Source organism: Oxyura jamaicensis, chromosome 5 (genome assembly GCF_011077185.1).
Source record: "Oxyura jamaicensis isolate SHBP4307 breed ruddy duck chromosome 5, BPBGC_Ojam_1.0, whole genome shotgun sequence".
In the NCBI taxonomy this organism is placed as follows: Eukaryota; Metazoa; Chordata; class Aves; order Anseriformes; family Anatidae; genus Oxyura; species Oxyura jamaicensis.
In genome coordinates this window covers 11,340,361-11,361,040 of record NC_048897.1, presented here as the reverse complement: position 1 = coordinate 11,361,040, position 20,680 = coordinate 11,340,361, and the positions used below count along the sequence as shown (strand labels likewise).

General features: G+C 40.1%; 2 protein-coding genes and 1 long non-coding RNA gene across 10 annotated transcripts in view; 1 reads left to right on the top strand and 2 right to left on the bottom strand.

Moving 5' to 3' along the window:
- Nucleotides 1-848, bottom strand: part of HEATR5A (HEAT repeat containing 5A) — a 64,137-nt gene extending 63,289 nt beyond the window's left edge. For 5 of the 6 annotated variants that reach the window (XM_035327721.1, XM_035327725.1, XM_035327723.1 and 2 more), the window contains exon 1: nt 733-848. The gene's annotated coding sequence lies outside the window, so the exon portion shown is untranslated. Of the gene's footprint in view, nt 1-425; nt 553-732 lie in introns of those variants that run through there. The other variant, XM_035327722.1, reaches the window with a different exon arrangement.
- Nucleotides 849-2,166: 1,318 nt separating this feature from the next.
- LOC118167871 lies at nt 2,167-3,945 on the top strand. The gene is made up of 2 exons (XR_004751277.1): nt 2,167-2,352; nt 3,609-3,945. It is a non-coding gene; the product is annotated as an uncharacterized LOC118167871 (long non-coding RNA).
- A 6,043-nt stretch (nt 3,946-9,988) lies between these two features.
- Nucleotides 9,989-18,835, bottom strand: DTD2 (D-aminoacyl-tRNA deacylase 2). Of its 3 annotated transcripts, XM_035327743.1 has the most exons (4): nt 15,493-15,509; nt 15,037-15,103; nt 12,338-12,407; nt 9,989-10,349 (listed from the first exon to the last, which is right to left on the bottom strand). In XM_035327743.1, coding segments are annotated over exons 1-4 (465 nt in total). In that variant the 5' UTR covers nt 15,495-15,509; the 3' UTR covers nt 9,989-10,023. The 3 variants fall into 3 exon arrangements, with proteins under 3 accessions (XP_035183634.1, XP_035183633.1, XP_035183632.1); XM_035327742.1 differs by lacking the exons at nt 15,037-15,103; nt 15,493-15,509 and adding an exon at nt 18,588-18,835; XM_035327741.1 differs by lacking the exons at nt 15,037-15,103; nt 15,493-15,509 and adding an exon at nt 18,546-18,828.
- Between the last annotated feature and the right edge of the window lie 1,845 nt (nt 18,836-20,680).

Genomic DNA, 20,680 nt, shown 5'->3' with positions numbered 1-20,680 from the left:
AGTTCGTGTCCAGAAGCACCAAGCTGAACTCATCTTTCTGCCCCCTCCTCCTCTCTCATCCCCCATCCACCTATATGTCAGTAAGCCCTACCCTTACTGTCAATAAAAGTAAGGTACCAGTTTCTGTTTCCCTAGTTCCTCAGTGTCACACTCGTGCACCTGTACAGGTTTTACTTCTCTGCACACGTTTCTTTGCCAGTTATGCCGTGCAGACGTGCTGGTTGCCCCACATGGACATCCAGGAACCCCAAAACGCCAGCAACAGCATGCTGTCCGGCTTCCAATACCGCCGCCCTGCTCCCAACCCCTTCTCAATTAAAATAATTTTTAGTAGACAAAACCAGCCCCTCGAGCCCTGCCGATCACCGCGGGTCAGTGCCCGGTCCTTCACTGCCGTCCCACGCACCCGCAAGCCGCAGCCTCACCTCCTCGGCCCCTCCTCGCAACACTGGCCGAAGCTGCAGCGACGCGGCGGCCCCCCCAGCCCAGACCCGAAAGGCTGACAGCCTTCCTCCTCTTCCTCCTCCTCCTCCCTCACCCCTCACGCAGCTGGGGGCGGCCTCCCAGCGGCGGCGGGCTGCCGGGGCGCTTCCCACCGGCAGGCCTCGGCCAGCCCCAGCCCCCGCCGCCTCCGGCGTTTGGGCCCGGCCCGCCCCGCCACTGCCCCGCTTCCCCCCCCGTCCTCCCCTGCAGCAGCGGTGAAGGCTCGCCCCGCGGCCCCGCTGCCGGTACCTGGGTGCAGGGCCCGCCGCCTGCCTCCCGCGGGCTGCCCGCGGGGCTCGGCTCGGCTCCTCCCGCGGAGAGAGGGCGGAGGGGGGCGGCCGGGGCCGGCGGGAGGGAGGCGCCGCTGCCGCCGCCTCGCAGGGCGGCGCAAGAGGGGCCGGAGCCATCGAGCTCCGGGACCCGGCCGAGAGGGCGGGAGCGGCCCAGGAAGGGCGCTGGGCGCGGGGGTCCTTGAGGTAAAGCGGCCGGGCCCGGGCCGAGGTGATGCAGAGGGGGTAGAGCTGGCGCCGTCCTCACCCCTGAACAGGCAATGGTGATTTTATTTACTTGTTCATTTATTTAGGATAGCAGCCTCACAGAGCTGTGGGGATCTGTTGGTCCTGTCGAGATTTACAGCTGGTTCTGGTCAGCATCTGTCGTGACTGCTGATCCTTGCTTCATGGCGAGGGCTGGGGCTCCTTCGCACTACAGCAGCGCAGTAATGATGTTCAGTTTATAGTCTTAATCATTTATCAGGCCTAACACATGCAAAAGTCACAATTACTCTTGGCTTTCACCCATATAAATTTGAACCCAGATCAAGAGCAGATCCCAAGTCACCAGATCATTCTGTATCTTACTGATGAGGTGAGACAGACTCTTGTGGGATTTCCCCTTTTGTGTTCTGCTGAGCAGCTATGCCGATTGAAGGATGTTGCTATATCATAGGGAATTACCTCCATCCTTGAAATTTTTCATAAGTGAAAATAATTTTCATAATTTTTCAACTGGTTACCTGAACATTTCTGTTCAGGGAATGTTCTTTTCTGAAAACTGTCTTCAAAGTTGAAGGTCTGTCATACTAACCGGAAGGTGTATCTCAACCATTTTTAGTTAAATAATAATCTTATTATGATTTTTGTAGTTGATGCCCAGCAGTGTCAAGATGTCTATCTCTATATATACATAAGATATATATATAGATATAGAGAGTGAGATATTGCATTCCACCAGCTACCCAGTAGAGCAAACTAGCAGACAGACCTGAGGTCCAGTTTCTGCTGGCAACAAGTTACTTTGGTGATAATACGATTTTCTGGTTTTAATTCTGCAACTTCAGCTGCTGTTACAAAGCTGATGAAGAAAATAATGCCTTCTGGAGTTGAAGACTTTTCGCCTGGATAACAAATATTAGGGACAATCTTTTGTGATATTATTCTCCCAGTACAGCATTGGTTAAACTGAGGAGGGGAAAGCTAAGATTCCTTTCCACAGACGAAGTTCTCTGGGGCTATCTTCTTTGAAGTGGTGCAAACCACTGTGGGGAGGGCATAATGCCTGAGATACATAAGCGTAGGAGTCAAAATAGTGTCTAGCCCTTACATAAGCTCAAAAGTTCATCTTCACATAGATTCAAGGTGTAGAGTTTCCTTACAGTGTAATCCTACATGAACGTGTGCATTCAATCATGCGCAAAGGAGTATTTCAAAACGTGTTCTCACAGAACTTCCTGGTTATATTCTGCTGCAGATTTAAGGGCACCAGCGTGTGCTACCGTATTTGGACGCTGGTTTCATTTTTGCTGAATTGCCTGTGGTGAAGAAACCTGAGCACTGATGCAGCGACCTTTTACAAGAAATTTCTGCCTATGTATGTGGTAATGAAGAGTATACGAATGTCTCATGCCTCAAGTAGGAAACTATTTCCATAGTACCTGTCACAGAAATCAACTCTACAAACTCCTGCTGGTGTAGGGGGTTCACCCCTAGTATTGGAAATAACATATACCCCCAGAAAAGAATTATTTGCTCAGTTAACCTTATTTTGATGAGAAGATGAGTTGCTGCTGCTCAACATAAAGCGATCTGCCATTTCACTTGTGAGAAAGGTCAAGTAAACAATTTCTATTCAAAGACTGTTGGTGCTATGATGTGTTCAGTAATAAACTCCAGAAAAGCAAAAGGTACTCTCTCTGACGTTCCTGAGATAACAAAAGGATCTGGTAATGCTTGTGAAGGGCTGACTGTGTGTAGATCATATACAAAAAAGAACCTATCTAGAATAATTTTTAGAAGATTATTGCTGTTACTATTTCTACTATTATTCACTCTGTTGTGGTGACAAGCAGAGACCCACTCAGATTAGTATTTCATCATGCTATATGTTACATAAGCATAGGGCAAGAAAAAGCATCACTCAGTGAGAAATAATGTTGCTCAGTTCTTCCCAAGAATCATCTCTCCCAGACCCCAAAATATGTGTGATATCAGCTCTAAGGAATGCTGTTATAATGCCAAACTGACACAAATCAGCTGGAATAATGAGGAACAGTGATGCGGGGTTCTCCTTCCACATCAGCTCTGGATACAGCAGCTTTAAGACTGCTTTGTGCCAGCAGTACTTTATGAGGATAACAATCTCCGTTTATTGGTTTTGTAGCTAACCTCGATTCTTTAATATGATTTTTCCTCCCTAAATTGGTCAACAAGAGTGTTAACCATGCACTGATTCAAATTAGCATCTACATCAGCAGTAATGCATGTTGTTTTTATCTTTACCCTTTTCAACCTGAAATAAAAAATAATAATATTGTTATGCGTTTATAGCGTTCTGTTCTAAAACAGGCAAAAATAGGATAATTAAATGTATTCACCATGTATTAATTCAATTCTCCCTTTCTCCATTAGTCCTGACTGAGCTTCAATAGCAAATTAGTTAATAAAATAAGCAACTGGCAAGTAATTGCAATGCACAAAACTGATTAGTCTTCTCATTAGTTAGTCTATTTTGGTAAAGTGGGTTGAATGATTTAGAGCATGAATCAGTTCTGCCAGACAAATTTCTGTCATAGTAGAATATCTATGCAGTCACATATGCCTCTAAGCAAAATATTTTCTTTCTTATAGCTTTATAATCCTCGGTGACTACAGCAACAGAAAAGAATGTATTCCTTGTGGGAAGTGGGACTGTGCAAGCGTGAGTAACAATCACAGGACCAGGATCCTAATTTAAAGCAGATGAAACATCACCACGTAATTACATAGCAAACAAAACCAAGTTACATTACATTTTAAAGTCTGCAAGAAAGAAAGTAATTATAAGATTATACGTATATTTTTATTTTTGAAATGATAAGAAATTATACTATACACCTATTTAAGTACAGAATCGCGCCATTAAGGTTTGATCCTGCAAACAGTTACACCATCAGCAACAGGCAATTAACATTTGGCTTTAATTTGAGTAAAAATACTAATGTGCCTATGAGCATTGTAACATGCACAGTTCTAGGACTGCTGTAGCCTTTAGTATCCACAGTTGTCTGTTATTGCTCTCTCAGTTGAGACAGTAACTACCTAAGTGCTTTAAATCCCCATACTGAAGCATTTACTTCCCTGGAGTAGAGGTCTTCTGAAGGTACCTAGTCAAACTGTATTGGATTTTTTCACAAAGCCTTACTTATGAATCTTTGTGTTTTTACAGATTGAGTATTTAACATAGTATATGGTCTTATTTAATGCTTAAATACTTCCAGACTTCTTTTTGTTCCCAGCATAGTTGCTGTTTGTACTATCACAAAATACAAGGTCTGAATTCCTGTCAAGCAATTACACAGTCCTGGTGTTATTCTTAATCCTAAAATGTAAAGTAATATGCAGGCCTAGAAAATATAAGATAGTGCTACCAAAATGGTAGTGTGAAATAAAGAAGGGAAGTGTGTCCTACCAAAACCATGGCACATAAATCTCAAATAATTCAACATATGAATAAAAAATCAGTCTTTATTGGTAAAAATGAATAATATATTTTTTGTTGGTAAATGTTAAATACCTGAAGAATGCTGGATAAGGCATTCTGACAAGAATTAGCTGCACATTAATAGGATCCAAATATGGATTGCCAACTGATTATTAAGACCTCCCAAAAACCTTTTGCTTTCACTGTTAATCTAGAAACCACGCTGCAACCTCTTTTCTAATGGAGTACATCTAAATAGCCTGAGTTCTTCACTCGCATTTGAATACATATTGACCTAAGAGGGCACATACTGCAGCACTTACACAAACAAATACAATTAAAGTGAATAGAAAGCAATCTTAAATTCACAATAACAAGACATGCAGAAACATATGCATATGAGTTAGATCAGTGTGATAGGAAAACCATTTATTTGCATTTCCATGCTCAGTAGGTCGTTTCTATTTTAGAAACAGTATAGATTTGTTTGTAGTGATACCACACGGTTCACTGAGGTACTCAAAGTGCTCTGTGGATGTTAGCTCAAGACACATTTATAAGGCAGAGGCTAAGGCCAATTTGTGTAGCTCCAACAGAGATGAAGATATGTGAGTGCATGCTGCATTCCAAAGCAACAACAGGAACTGAGGTGATTTTTTGCATTTAGTATAAGAGGAAAGAAGCAGTGTTTTTAAACGTTTTTTTCCTTGTTTTCACTCCGTCTTATAGATGGAAAAAGAGCAGAAAATGGTTTTGCCCAAAGCCACACACTGGCAGTAATTGAACTAGTGGACAGCTCTGGTTTAAGAAGAAAATGTGCAATACAGTCATATAGTTTCAGTAATAATAATGCAGTTACAATTGTTATACATGTGCTACTAGAATCTACCTGGTGTTACACGTATGCTTTCACCACCCCTCTGATTCTCAAGAGTGATGGCTTCCAGGAGGCAGTAAGAGTGTGCAGTGAACCATGACCATCCAGAGTCTTGTGCCACGGGACTGAGAATTTGGTGTTTATGGTTTCTTCTTCTTTCTCTCCTTTTTCCACTTTTGGATTAACCTGGGTTTGTTTTTACAAGCTTTCAAATTAGGTTTTTGCCACCCAACACTATGGGGACAGACAGGTTCTTTTAGGGATCCTTGGTAGAGTGAGGCCTGGCCACGGGGTTGAGGTTATAATTATAATTTATAATTACAAAAGTAGCAGTCAGCATAGCTTATTGTTATTTACAATTTTTATCGGTCAGCATAGCTTATTGTTATAAATAATTTCTAGTGATTAGTGTAACTTTATTGTTATCTAGAATTTTTAGTCACCCTGACTTTTTAATCACATGGACCCTCTGCAGATTGGGTTTAATTCTTAATAATCAACTCATGATGCAATAGTCATAATCTAGACTCAGCATTCAGCTAAAAGAACACAAGTCATTTACTCAGTCCTCAGAAGAAGCAGATAATGCTGGAGACATCCCTGACCACCAGGGATCACAGGTTGTGCAGTCCAGCAGCAGTTGCAGTCTTAAGTCCCGCTTGAGACTTGCAGCTTCTTGGTTCTATAGGCAGCATCTCACGTGCTGTAATGCTTCTCTGTTCTGTATGGGTGTCATCATGTCTGGCAATCCAGCGCCTCGGTATTAACACTGGTGTACAAACAACCTCATCACAATGCTGACAGGAGGCTTTTCTGTTCTGTAACAGGGTGACATCCTGGTGACAATGCTGGTGGGCAAATGTTCTTATCACAACGCCAGAAAAGACGGGATGTAGCACGGGTATCAGGGGACCAGTCTGCTTACATATAATGGCCATTTGCTTATGAAATGGCATTGGTTATGCTAACCCTATTACCAGGTGGCTGGAGCAGGGGGTACCTGTCACAGTTTTACACCTTCCTTTTTCTTCACTGGCTTGCAACTACATATAGTGCATTTTATTTACGTTAGATACTTGTTCTGATCTTGTTTGTACCCCTAAATTAGTTTTGTCCAGCTCCAGGTCTGCATTTTTTTAACTGCCAATTGGCAAGTTGTTTATAGCCTTGGCATCTCCAGCTCCAGTCTGTGCCCCATCCATCTTAGCATCCATGCATGTACGCCCCCTGCATTGCAGCTGGTGTCTTCACTTCTCAAGGTTGCTGCTATCCTAATGGGCCTTTATTACTTGAGAATTTAACATTATGCTGGAGTCATAAATATATAATTCTACACAGAATAACTTACTATAAATAGCTATATAAAAACTGGTTATTACCATACGAAGCAAAGTAAAACAAATTAGCCATAGTCTCCTGTCATTGGAAAAATTGTTACAGCAAAATCGAGTAAAACCAAAGCTCCAAGATCAGCGAATTCAGGCAAAATAAGGCTGATAAGCCTCCATCCAGAGGTTCTGTAGAATCAGGACAAAGCTTGTGGACTGTTAGCAGCAATAGCAATACTGTATTACAGGACTACATGGTGTCAGAGGCCCCAGTAACACACAGATTGCAGAAACACGAAATTAAGCTAGCTATGGCACCAAATTCAGAGATTTTCAAAGACTATGCTTTCAAGTGTGTACAGACATCTCCATAGCCGTTCTGTTTTCCAGAGAAAAGTTGGTCAATTAATACTAGCAGGAGAAATTCATGGACACTTGCTTAAAGTGTTCAGGTAAAATGCTAAAGATTCCCAGATTACACAAAGAAGAAGAAGGGTCTGTTTAATTGTACTTAAATGTTTATTACCTTGCAATTCTGGACTAGTATTTTTACGTTGCATACTGTATGTAACAATAGAGGTAAGGATTTCCACAAAGGGCACAGGAAGGAAGCAGGAATAGTGCTGACTCAAAAATGAACTACTGCAACCACAACTCACTAGTTTTATAAGAGCAGTCCATAGTCCATGCATGCTCAGCTCACACAATCTGGGTGTGCACACTGCAAACAAGGTCATAAAAACCTGGCAGAACAGTTCCTGATGAACTGGGAGGCCACGCTAGAATAGCACAGTGACTACTCCTTTCACAGTTTATTTTAAGGAAGTGTGAAATATTAAACATCTTACAGAATAAATATTCTCCAAGTGTAGAACAGGATAGTGAATTGAGCTTTTGCCTAGTCATTGAATAAAGACTGTTTAAAGAAGTGTGCCATGTCATCTGTTTAACGCCTATATTCATGTCAGAAAGTAATGAGCATTTGGCTCTGAAAAAATGATTTTAATCAATTTCTTCATCAGTATGGTCCATCACGTTGTTCAGAAATGGCTTCTTTCAGTAAATGGATCGTGAATCAATAGTAGATATAAATAAAGCAGTACAAAGGGCACATCATTCAACAAGCTGCCAATTGTTGCAGAAGATGGCAGAAATCAGTATCCCAAGATGGACACACTAAATCAGAAACTGGCAGATAATACACAGACACCACCTTTTAACAGAAACTCGGCATTTATCTCGTCTCCTAAGAACTACTGAAATACATGTCAAATTTCATGTGTTTTATATGAGACATGGGTCCAAGATGGAGTTTGGTCTGAAGTCTGTTTTTCACTGAATATTTGCAAGCTCACCCCTCTTAGAAATTGCAGAGTTCTTGAAATACAGAGAATGAATTGTCAGGCTGCCAAAGATCTTTCTGGAGCCAATAAAAAAAATATCTGCAGGCTTTGTATTATCCTTCAAAGGATCAGTTATTGAAATATGCTGAATAACTGCAATTCCTGTAAAGCGAATAGTGGTGTTAGTCAGCAATTTTTAGGATTTGTCCCACAACAGAAAGAGGAATAAAAACGGTTCTCTTGAGCAGACAAATCATAAAGAATTTGTATTAGTTATTCATATCAGGACCATCTTATTTAAATGCCTCTAAGAAGAATTTAGAATATGATTCATATTGTGTCTATCATAAACATTAATTATTAATGAATAAATGCGTAATTTGGGACCTAGCTAATATTTCCAGCCCATTTATGTGAATAGATGTTTTCAACTGTGAGAATACCCAGTGCCAGGAATTGAACATCCTTAAGTATTTCAGAATTACTAACTGTACACATTACATTAATATGAGAAATCCTATTACTCTCGTATCAAAACTATGAGCTTTATATCTGTTCAGAGAATGTGATTCTCATAGTATAGCTTGAGCTTGCAGATTACACCTTCAGTTATGTTTAATTAAAAATAAGGATAAGGACAAAATATTTTGTAAATACGGATCCACGATGCACAAGCAAGCATGCACACTAAGCATGAGGTTTTACATATTTTCCAGAATAATTTATTTTAAAATTGGAATTCTGGATAATTGCTGTAAACCATATAGATGTCTAATTTCACTTTGAAACCTTTTAAATTACTGACTTAAAAAAACGTGATGCAGCAGCAAGGGAGGAACTTGGCTCAGGTTAAATGGACCTGAATCTGTTTTGAACTTGCCACGTTTTAATGTAACTGTTTTGTTCTCACTGCCTTGTGACACAGAATTTGCCATTGCTATCCTAATGTCATCTGTTAATAATATTCATTACAATACTGCATAGGGGGTCAGCTGGGACTAGGACCCCAAAGGGGCTAGCACAGTGTATATAAGAAATACAAGCTCGTCTCTGCCTCAGATTCAGTATATAAAAAGGTGAAAGGAAATAGTACAGGCAGAAAGAACAATGAGATGATGGCATATGCTGTAGCATTTTTTTGTCTTCATTTTAAAATTCCAGTCCTTTTCCTGAGTCTCTGTTACGAAAGAATTGAATAGACTACAAGGTGAAGGTAACAAGGACACAGGACAAGTTACAGCAAGCAGCCCATCAAAAGCACATCTGAGAACATTCAGAGTGCAAACTTCCAGAAAGCAATTCAGTAGTACTGCCCTGATTTCAGTTTCTAGATGTGCCTCACTATTTCTTACTGCCAGGTCTGTACAGGATGTCTTATTCAGTCCTATGTTTAGTCCTAGAGCAACCTGAAAGTCCTGCCTCTACATATGCTGGATGAGGGGGGTAGCCTTTGATATTTGGTAGCTACTATCTGAAAGGCTAAAATTCAGTGATTTGTGTTTTCACTATCTTTGTGAACTAGAAAGCATTTCTATTTTATAGATGAAAAGCAGAAAGGCAATAATTAAGTGTGTGACTCAGGAAATTGGTTAACAAATAATTGCAGCTACAGCATTCTTTCATTTTAATCCATAAACTTCACTTCCTCAAGTGGCCTTTACCACAGCTAATACAGTAGTATTTTGTCGTTATTTTGAAGTAACAAATGTATGCACGACCTTACTAGTAAAATTCCTTCCAAAAAAAAAAAAAAAAGGCAAAAAATCTTCTAAATGAGACATTTTCATTGGATCAATCTTAACAATTATTTTAGGAATACTTCAGACGAGTATATACATAAAACACATGCTCATTATTGCAAAGCAGTCTAAGGCATCCTTCTATTTAATGGGATTAGTAACACCAGCGCAGATGAATGAATGTCCCTCTCAGAGTGTATCTCCCAAACCATTTAAGTACATTAATACTTAGAAATGAAAAAAGACACCAGTTCCAGCCAGTACTGTATCCAGGATATCATTTTTATTTTTATTTTTTAGAATTCAACCAAATGTGTGTAAGGTCCATTTGTATCCAGTTTTAACACCTGTCTGTTTCCATATGTGCCATACTTGACAAGAACACCTGCTTCCGTGCATTTGGCATTGGCAGCCAGGTCCTTTTCACATAAAGTCACAAATTGAGAATAAAGTTCCAACCCTTTTTCTTTTTCAATGTTTGCATGGTACTGCATCTTTCTTCCCTTCAGCTTACCACCCAGGGTAGCCTGTGGTATGATGAGCACGTTGCCTGGTAAATCAAGGACAGATACGTACTCTCCACTTTCATTTTCACTTAATTTAACATTCAACAGTGTGTTTACTGCAAATAAAAATAAAACAAAAATTAGTGGAACTGAAGTAAATTAACCTGGACCTAATATAACATCAAAAAACCAGATTTAAGACTCATCAAGATACTGCAAGATAGGAGAAATGATTGAAGTAAAAGAAGCTAACAGAACAGAAACATGGACAGTCAAAAAATACCATTAACCAGCTAAGATGTCAGAGTATTGTGAAGAATATGAAGGATATTTATATGAATATAATACATCTAAAGAGTTATTTGAGGGGGACAGTGGCTGACTGTCTGAACTCATATAGTTTATTATAGTTGGAGCTCCCCAGAGGAGCCCAGGATCCAATTAGCGACCCTAAATTATTTGTGTGGTACTCAGGCAATGTTTACAGAACTCTGTACATTTGTAGGAGATAAGGCCATCTTCAGTGCACTCTGGAGATGTTTCTGTCCTGACTTGCTTTTTGTTCTGGTTGGAGAAGTTTGCAGCAGGATCCAATGCCTAACTGATACTGCTGAAGCCTCAGGCTCAGCACTTTGGTCTCATGTGGAGTGAGTGCCATTCAGCCTTCCACTTGGAGATGTGCAGCTGTCAGCTTGTCTTTTGAAAGAGGAGGCAGGCAGGAAGGTCAGAGATGCAATTTAACCCATAAACTGCAATGTGTAAACTTGCAAACAGAATTGTTGCATTTACTAGCATCATATTTTCCAGTGTTTCTACAACAAATCAAATAAATCCCCCAAATGTCCTCCAACTCTTTCAAAGCTGTGAGGGTACTAGTCATCTCATGAAAGTCTAAATGACAACAAAAAACTCATTTAAACAGTCTCAAAACGTACTAAGAAAAAGTATTCCTTAAGACAGACACTTAAGGAGGATGGTGGGAGAAGAATCTCCTAACAGGAAAGAGAACTTTCTTTTTCTGTCCTCTTTCAGCTGCCACACAGCTGAAAAGGTGATTACTCTCAAGTATCACACACATGGAATTCTCACGAGCACAAAATCAATTTTCATATCATACTGTTTTAAATACAGTCAAAGATTTCAACTTAGTTTATTGTCACAGAAAGACTGTGCCCTTGAACACCAAGAGCTGCTCTCAGCATTTTCAATAGCACCTGTGCTTGCACACTGCCAGGTCCTTCTGCTGGTCCCAGCATGTAGCTTGAAATAGACTATTGTTACATGACCTTTTGTGAAACTACCACTATCAGCAAGCCACAAAAAGGGGGCATTTTTATGTGGAACGTGCATCATCATTGGATTCTCCAGGTGATCCAGTGCTACTGATGGAAGAAAAGAGGGTGAAGAAATGAAATAAAAGTTAAAAAAAAAAGAAAGAAAAACAAAAAACAAGTCAAAACTACATTGAATGAAGGCAGACAAAAATCACTACCATTTGACCTTATTCACAGCATCATCTCCACTTGAATGTAAATGTTAAAGTGCATGCAGAGAAGACAGAAAGAATACAGATACTGCTGTTATCACTCGTGAACCAGAAGAGTGCACTTGAAAGACTAACAGGGTATGTAGCATCTCTGAAATGAGATGGGAAGGACAGTTTAGATATCCACCCTACTCCCTCTGCTGGCTATAATTTTAAATATCCTGCGCATACACTGAGATCAGAATTAAAATACTTCTTAAATCAAGCCGTGAATAACTTGAAAACAGTCTTCTCTAAGTTCAGTTCTGTCCTGGACTGAAGCTGTTGCCTGATACATGTAATATGTGAAACAGTAGGTGTTGCACTTTCTCTGTTATCATTCCGTGTGAATTGATTTTCTAGCAAGGTTGATCATGAGCAGGCAGACAGAAAAAGAGATACAAACAGCTGTCAAATGAAATATGACCAACCAAGCTGTTCTTTTAGCCAGCTGATTGATTTGGAGTGATGCTATTTGATGGCTTTTTGACTTCTAGTCTAAACAGTTGACGCCTTCTCTGCCTCTATCACTTAATTCTTTTTCAAGCAATACAAGAATTTATAAAGGTTATATCATACCAATTTTTGGAACAAGATCTTCATCAGCACCTTTGAAGAAGCATATGTAGATAACAAGCCCTCTCTGGATCTATGAAAGAGTATGGAAAAATATATCAATGTTTCTCACTGCCCACCACGTAGGCTTATCATTAAATCCTGTACAAAAAATTACAAGACTACACAACAACAAAGTTCCCAAAAGCAGTCTTAGTTACTTCCTATAGCTTCAGACATCAAATTTACAGGCTTATGGAAGCTTATGACATGCATGCTGATTATCTGCACAACGCTGCTACACACAATTAAGCCAATTCATTAGCTCCATGGGAAGCCAAGTTTAGTTAGAATGTAGCAGGTACAGTATTACTGTACACAAGGTGACAAATGAATTAGAGTACTTAAATACAGAATAGAGTACTTAAATACAATATTTTAATAAAATATTAAAAAGCTTAAAATATTTAAGCTTTTTATCTATTAAGCATACGGATAAAGTATTTTTGAGTATGAATTATAACTATTTTCGAATATGACAAATACTATGGGATTTGTCATTGAACTGTATTATATTTTGATGTTAAAACTAACCCAGTACAGGATAATTCTGACAAAACACAAGGTCTGTTAATTAGATTTAAATATGATGACTGATTTAAATACGATGGCCAACAATTATGAAGCTGTTCAGAATATTATAAAGTTATCAGAACTATAATTTATCAGTTTGGGTGAAATCTTTTTGATGAAATGGGACCTTTCCCCTGATCTGTACAGAGTAAAGGATATGCCACATCTTAAGAATTCAAATAGACTAGTTTTAAGAACTACCTATTTGAGGATGGAATTAGGTCGGTACTGAGGAGAAAGGATAAAGCTATTCCTTCGTAGCTTTTTTACTCCCTGGTTTAATTCACAAAGAATACATGTGCCAACCTGCGCTTTGTTAAGATAAATGATAGGCTCTGCAGCCAACAGCAATGCTGTGTCATGACCAAGTATATGTGAATGTTTTAAGCTCTTTGAAAAAAAAAAAAAAAAAAAAAAACAAAACCACGAAAAACAGAAGGCATACAATATCCACATGCACACAATATCAAAAAACAAAACAAAACAAAACAACCACCCAACCCTCTCACCACTGCTTTGTCAAGAATAAGAATCCTTACATTCCTATTAGAAGGAAAATAAATGTCAGCTTACAGTAACTAAGAAATACTAGCTAAGAGATACTAACTAGATTGGGGCGGGAAGAATTCGTAACTGTCAATGTTATCAAAGCAAAAAAGATAAGAAATATGAGGAGTTTCTTAAAAAATAAAAAAAAATAAAAAGAAAAATCTCAACACTTTCTCTTCCTTTCTCTTTTTATTTACTCTCTTTTCTTTGAAAGATAAAGGTTTTTGGTAAGGAAAACTATACACATGAGGTTTATCCTTTTGTTATTGTGGAGATTGAACAAAATGCTCAAGGCAATGACTGATGAGAGCTATGCCTTCTTAGCTATTTTTCTAGTTGCTAACTTCTGGAAAAAGAGAATATTCTTTGTAGCTGAAATGTCACACACAGAGATTCTCTCAAAAGCTATAAATGGCTCCTTTCAAAACTCATTTCGACTACTGCAGAATATTATACAGCTTTCTATTCCCAAATGATTGCCATATTTCATAAACACTGTAAGAAATTTGATGGCCTGAACCTCAAATGGCATTTCAAACTCTCTCTTCAAATTAAGGAGAGAAATATAGGCTGCCAAAGGTTAGATAGTCTTATATGTTTAGCTAAATATTAGTTCCAGAAACTGACTACCATCAAGATATTAATAAAGAATAATAATGCACACTTACCTACTAATAAATTCTTTATGAAGTAGGTAAAATACATTTACATTGTATATATCTTACCACTGAATTAGAAATAAGTGACTAAGCTATACTGCACACCTCACAGATTATTCTATTTCTGAGACTTGTGATAGTCTCTGTACAGTTTCACATATGGAAGCAACAATATCTGCAAGAAGCTCATTTAAAAAGACAAAAAGGTAAATAAAGTGACATTTAGAAGTCCTACGGCCAGATAGCTAGAAACATTAATTATTTGTCAGCCTCTCTCATGATTAGCTGCCTAATTTTGAATGTACTTTTTATCACAGAGTGAGACATACTGGTTTCAGTGTCTCACAGCAATTAGACAGGAGATTCTATTTTTATTGCATGTTTATGATTTCTAGAACACTTTGCAACCATGTTACAGTTGAAACTTATGGTTTAAACTGTGATTGTAAACCGTGGTTGAACACTATTTTCAACATGTTCAACCGCATTTCAACCTCCTGTTGTATATATATATATGTTTAAAATTCTTTAATTTTCTTATTTAAAATTCTTTAATTTTCTTAACTGAGTAAATGTAAAACGGCATGCAATTTCAAGAGCTAATCTAACATTAATGCACATCAGTCCTCACATCTCACACCAATGTTTCAGATGTCCTAAGACATCCCAGACATGTTGCCAGTTAAGGAACAGGAACAGGTAAACCTTTGGAACCAAAGCAAAACCATTGCCAATGCTGAAGGTCCTCTGTTACCTAATGAAGTCTAGCTGACAGCTCTTCAGAGCTATATTGAACTCAGTTAAAGTCAAGCAAAACAACACAAATTAGAAGGTTACCAATTGAACATGCTGATAAGCAAACAACCACTACAAAGAACTTACATAGTGACAGGCAGGCAGTTGGGCAGGGAAATTGTGCTGTGTGGATGTGCTGTTATCAGTAAAATGCCTACATAAATAAACCAGCTAAGCAAGTTACTCTGCAACACAAGCATTTACGATACAACTGTCGTAAGTAATCAGCAGACCAGGCAACCTGCATCAGGAAGGGCTGAAGCATCCAAAGCATCCAGCCCCTATGGCCATCCATCCAGCCTCACCAACCTCAGCAGCCTCCAAATGTCCTTTTTAGCTTTTTTGGCAGGATCAACAAATAACGAAGACCTCTGCCCACCCTCCTAACATTCACCTGTTTTTTGCAGGATTTCATTAGCAAAACATAAATATAGTCTGCAAAATGTCATCTCAACATGCTTTTCAGCAAAATGTAATGCAATTCATAATGAAAACAGAGGTGCTTTGCAATCCACAGAAAGCCATTTTGCAAAACTAACTTACATGAATTATTCTTTGACAGTTCCGTTTCAAGTTCAGATTCACTACCCATTGAGAAGCTTTATTCATATTTCATGCATTCTGCTGCATCGAAGAGAGACTGCATAATCTACCATGTGCTGGAGAACAACCCGCACCCGGTATTTTGCACCGTTTGGTATCTTAACCGGAAGACAAATCAGGGAAATAAGATAAGGGCAGGATGGGTTTCAGTGCAGCAAGTGTAGGAATTACACTTTTTAGCTGAAGATTCATTTTACATTTCTTTTCTCCCACAATTGTGAAATACTCCAAATCTCATCTCATTTTTCTCCTACGTTTAGAAGGGGAGTTCATTTTCTTTCCTCCAAAGTATTTTGCTGTATACATAAACGTTTAATGGATCCTATCTCACCAACATGTCTCCATAAACAAGGCATCCCATCTCTGGTAATCCTCAGCAGGTCAGAAAAATACAATCATGAAAATATAAGGAGGAGCAATACAGATAAAATGCACACACCTACCCTTCTTCCAGATAAAGAACATTCAGTCTAAAGTTCCTAAAGTACCTGCAGGGGTCTTTTAAAGCTCAGAAGCTATTCATAGCCACCTACCTAATGTGCTATTTATAGTACACGAGAAGCTTCTCCAGGTCGGGACCTACTTTTAAGTTGTTACAGGTCACTAAGCATACACTGGTTTACATAAATAATAGTTTCCAAGGTCTGTATTTCTTTATTTTTGGACTCGTGCACATATATGGACAGTAGCATTATCCTATGAGAAAGTGTGAGAAGCAATGATTCCTTTTAATGACCTCTAAAGTAGTCATACTGAAGGAACCATGAGGTTTCCATCGCTCTTGTTACAACAGACTTCCCTTAAAAAAACAGGAGAGATTCATAAGTACCAGTGACAAGTATTATTAAATTTCATGTCTAAAAAATATCTGCTGCTCATGCTGGCCAAATCTCATGCAGATTCCTTCCGTGTGGTTACGTTTTTCAGCTCTATTACTTTCCCAATGATTTTGGTTAAGACCTTTAAAACTTCAAGTAAGAGATATAAACAGAATAAATCTGTTTAAATTATGCTGTTAAATTACTGCCTTGTAACAGATTTATTCATGGTGTACAAAAAACAAAACATATGCCTCTTTTTGGACAGCTGGAAAGACAGCAAGCACAATGACATTTCTGTTTTTACCTACAAGATCTACAATTATTTCCAAGATTAGCAAACTAGAAATAGGATATTGCTAAGTTAATTTACACTGTGCTGAGCAGCCTTCACTATATTCCTTATACTGAGAGGCTAGTAAGGCCTTCAACCAAACATGACATCTGTGAGATGACACATATTTTCTTTAAGCAGAAGATCTGGCTTTCCAGATCAGACTGTGCAAAGTAGGTCTTAAAGATCCATCCGCCTCTTTTGAACAAGGAGAGAAACATTTCAAGAAAAATTTGAAAGTCATACAGTGGAAAGATCAAGGGATAGAAGTTTTGTATTTCAACTCTCTTCAGGTTTGTTGAATGAACTTAGAAGCCCTTTCAACATACCACAATCTTTACCTTAAAAAAGTTGTATGAATTACTACATTTAACCTCTTCAGAAAGACGAAAGACCAAACTAAAAAACCATAAAGGCTAAATGGTTGAGACCTATATCAATAATTTACTCTAGTGCAGGTAATGCATAAACAGCGACAACAACGGCAGGACACACCCCAAACAGCAGCCTTCGTGCTTTGGTAAATAGCCCTGGCCACTATGTATGCTGCCTAGCCGTAGGAGTCTAGAGGCCTACCTACCTACTGTCCCCAACATATGACCATGGGAAGAAAAAAGGAAAACTATAATGTTTCCCTCGAGCTTCATTTTTGGTTATCAGTCCGGCAAAAATAAAAATCAGAACTACTACCACCGCAGTCACATTACTCTGCCTGGCCTTTATTCTTTAAGTGCACAGTATCACGCATCTGAAAAGAGGTACACACCCCCCAAGAGGTACACACTTCCATTATCCTGTTGTTAAAATTAAACCCTTTTTTTTTTTTTTTTGCCTGTTTTTTCTTTGCCTGGGTGGTGGAGGGAGAAGAAAGAGAGAGGTTTGGGGAGAAGACAGCGGCACTGAAGCTCCACCAGGCACCTTGCTTGCATTGACAGATGATGGGGTATTTTATTCCAGGTTTTCCTGTTAGGTTTTTTCCTGGCAAGGTTTTGGTATTGAGGCTCTGCAGGGGTGGCCTCTGCAGGAGGAGGTCATGGCCCAGACACAGTCAGCTCCACGGCAGACCCAATGCAGGACACACCTGAGCCCACCTCTGTTAGAGCGTATTTAAGAAAGGGCAGAAAATGCCAGCGAGGGAACACAAACATCACAAGAGTAGGAGGTGCTCCATGGTGGAGCAGCCACGCTCCTGAACGGATCCCCATGCTGGTGTGTAGGAAAAGAGTGAGGAGGGGTAGGAGAAACCGACCCCAAGCTGCCGCGTCCCTTGTCCCCTCATGAAGGGACTGAGCGTAACTTGTGCTGACAACATGTGGGTAGGAGAGGACCCAGGAGTGGAGACTGGGTGAGGTGTCTGAAGTGAAATTTAGCCTGCAGAAAGAGGAGGGATGTCTAGATTTTTTTTTTTCCTTCTCCTCCCAATACCCGAACTGCTAAGTAAGTATTTGATAATTATCAAACTACCAAGCTAAATCCGTTTTGCCCATGACAGCAACAAGTGAGTGATTCCCCCGCCTATTCTTTCGCCTATAGTTGTCGCGCCCTTCCTCCCTCGTTGGACCAGGGAGCTCCTGTAGGGGTGCCGTGGGGCCACCCGTCACCCAGGGCTCACTTACACCCCGGAAACTCTCCGAGGGATAAATTTACGCAGAAACAGCCCATTGCAGGGCAGTTACCACGAGGATTACGCATTAAGAAGCATTGACCGCGGATGGCGAGGAGAAGCGGCACCGAGAGCTGCTCTCCGCCTGGAGCGCCCTCTCTACAGCCGGCCTCATCCTTTCGCCCTGTCCGCCGCCGGGGGAAGAAGGGCCGAGCCCTGAGCCCTGCGAGCCCATTACCTCCACCCACTCGGCCTCGGAGCCGTTCTCGGGCGGCCGCACCTGCAGCCGAGCGGACAGGCACTGCTGCAGCATGGCTCGGGCCAGCGCCGGCCGCGCCGCCGCCATGTCGGGCCCGGCGTTCCGCGGCGAGAGGCGGCAGGCGGCGGAGCGCCGCATGAGGGCGGCGGCGGCGGGGCGCTGCCCGGGGGCCGGGCGAGGAGCCGGGGCCGGGCGGCAGCGGGCGAGGGCAGCGCTGTTCCGTTCCTTTTCCGGGTGAGCGACGCCTGGGCCCTGTCGCAGGGGGAGCGCCCCTGTCGCGGGGCGCTCGGGTCGCGGCTCCTCGGGTTGCTCGGAAGCAGGCTGGGCCTTGCTAAAAGTTGGAGAGAGGGCCAATGAATGCCCTGCCCTTTGCAAAGGGGAAAATAGGGCTTGTGGTTTGTCAACTCTATCCGAAGAGGGGACAGGTAACGAGGACGCAAGGGTAGAGCTTCAGAACCAAGTATTGCGACTTGTGCTTAACAGTGCCCTACAGCTAGTAGGAAGCTGCCTGCTGTTTTGTTTGAGTGGATGAGAAATAAGAAATCTGCTTGTCTTGTGGGGGAATGTGGTAAGCTTGGGGTAAAACTAGCATGCTGTGTAGTTTCTGCATGAGAACGAAAGGCCATGGATTACCAGTATAAATACTGCTTGTCACACCTTTAAAAAAAAAGTAGTGGTTATTTGAGTTGATGGAGGTCCCATGCTGGAGCCCTACTTTTCAGCAATGCTGTTTCAGAGCAGAGGGACCAGAAAAAAACACAGTTATACAAAAGGGGGCTGTGTAGGTAGGGTCCAGAATTAGGACCCAAAGAAACACAGTTCTGAAATGAGCATCCATAACAAAAAAAAGTTAAAGTATTGCAACTGTTTTTTCTATTATTCTTCAGGTTTGCGGCTACATACCGTGACATTCATCGAACAGCTGCTAAATCAGAAGTTCTGTCTTCCTCCTGTCTGTGAATTCTGATGGACAGGTTTTGAATAACCCTGGCTACAGCAAAGTCAGGACAGAGTGATGCAGGTTGCAGTTCCTTAGAATTCATTTTAAGACTGAAGATTTTATTTTCAAAATAATTTTGTTTTGTTTTTGTTTTTAAAGGTAAAACGTAGCAACATCGGTAAGAGACTGGATTTTATTATCTGGCCTCAATCATGAAGTAAGATGACTGCAGTTAACTGTTGCACAGCAAGGGGCAATGTGCACTCATTAAATAGCCATTGTTACACATAGGGGTATATTCAACTAATGTTATTTTAAAATAACATTCTCTTTTGCATTAGGGTTCTGTGAGGTTGCTTGTTCTAAAGCAAACCTTTGTGAAAAAAAGAGGAAATCTCACTAGGTGGTTAGTGGATAAACTAGCTCATTTTTGCTAGCTGTAGGGTATTGTTAAGTGTGAGCTATTTTTATTTAAACTCGGCTAATTTTATTTAAAATGCCTTCTGTTCATTTACTCTAAAGCTGTTTCCCCAGACTCATTAAGAAGAACTTAATGAGGTAGAAAATCATTTAAAATTATTTTTTCATATATATTTGTGATATAAATTGATTGCTAAGGAAAATAGATATTATTACAGTCTATGAGCAAATTATATAAGAAGAATATAAAGGGATATTAAGATACAAGGATATTAATTGTTCTTTGTTGTGATACCATTATTTATGCCAGGCTTTGATGCAAAACATTTATTCATATGTAAGTTTTAAAAAATATGCTTGTGAACCAGTGCACAGAAAAAATAGTATGCCATCATTGCTTGTGTAATTCTTGATCTAATTATGTCAGATTTTCCTTGGAAAAACAAATTCATTTTGTTGTAACACATCTTGCATTTCTTGAATCTTGTTTGGCCACAGTTAGGTGGAAGATCTCTTTTGTAAGCCAAAGAGCGGGGTAAATATATATTGGTTAAATTTTGAAGTTTGGATTAAATCTGGATTTTTTTAAAATTATTTTTTTAAGGAAACAAACATCTGGACACCTAGAGAATATATCAGTTATTATATCAAAGACATTTTCATGCATTTTTTGGATTTGATAGCAGTCCCAGAGTATTTATTGTATACTCTCTACTTCTTGTACCTGCAGCAGAGAAGTATGTATTTTGAGACT

Coding starts and splice junctions, on each gene's coding strand:
- DTD2 (XM_035327741.1), bottom strand. CDS start 18,704: ATGCGGCGCTCCGCCGCCTGCCGCCTCTCGCCGCGGAACGCCGGGCCC. Junction 12,408..18,545: donor CCGAGGCCGAGTGGGTGGAG/GTAATGGGCTCG, acceptor ACTCTTTCATAG/ATCCAGAGAGGGCTTGTTAT. Junction 10,350..12,337: donor AGATCTTGTTCCAAAAATTG/GTATGATATAAC, acceptor TTTTATTTGCAG/TAAACACACTGTTGAATGTT.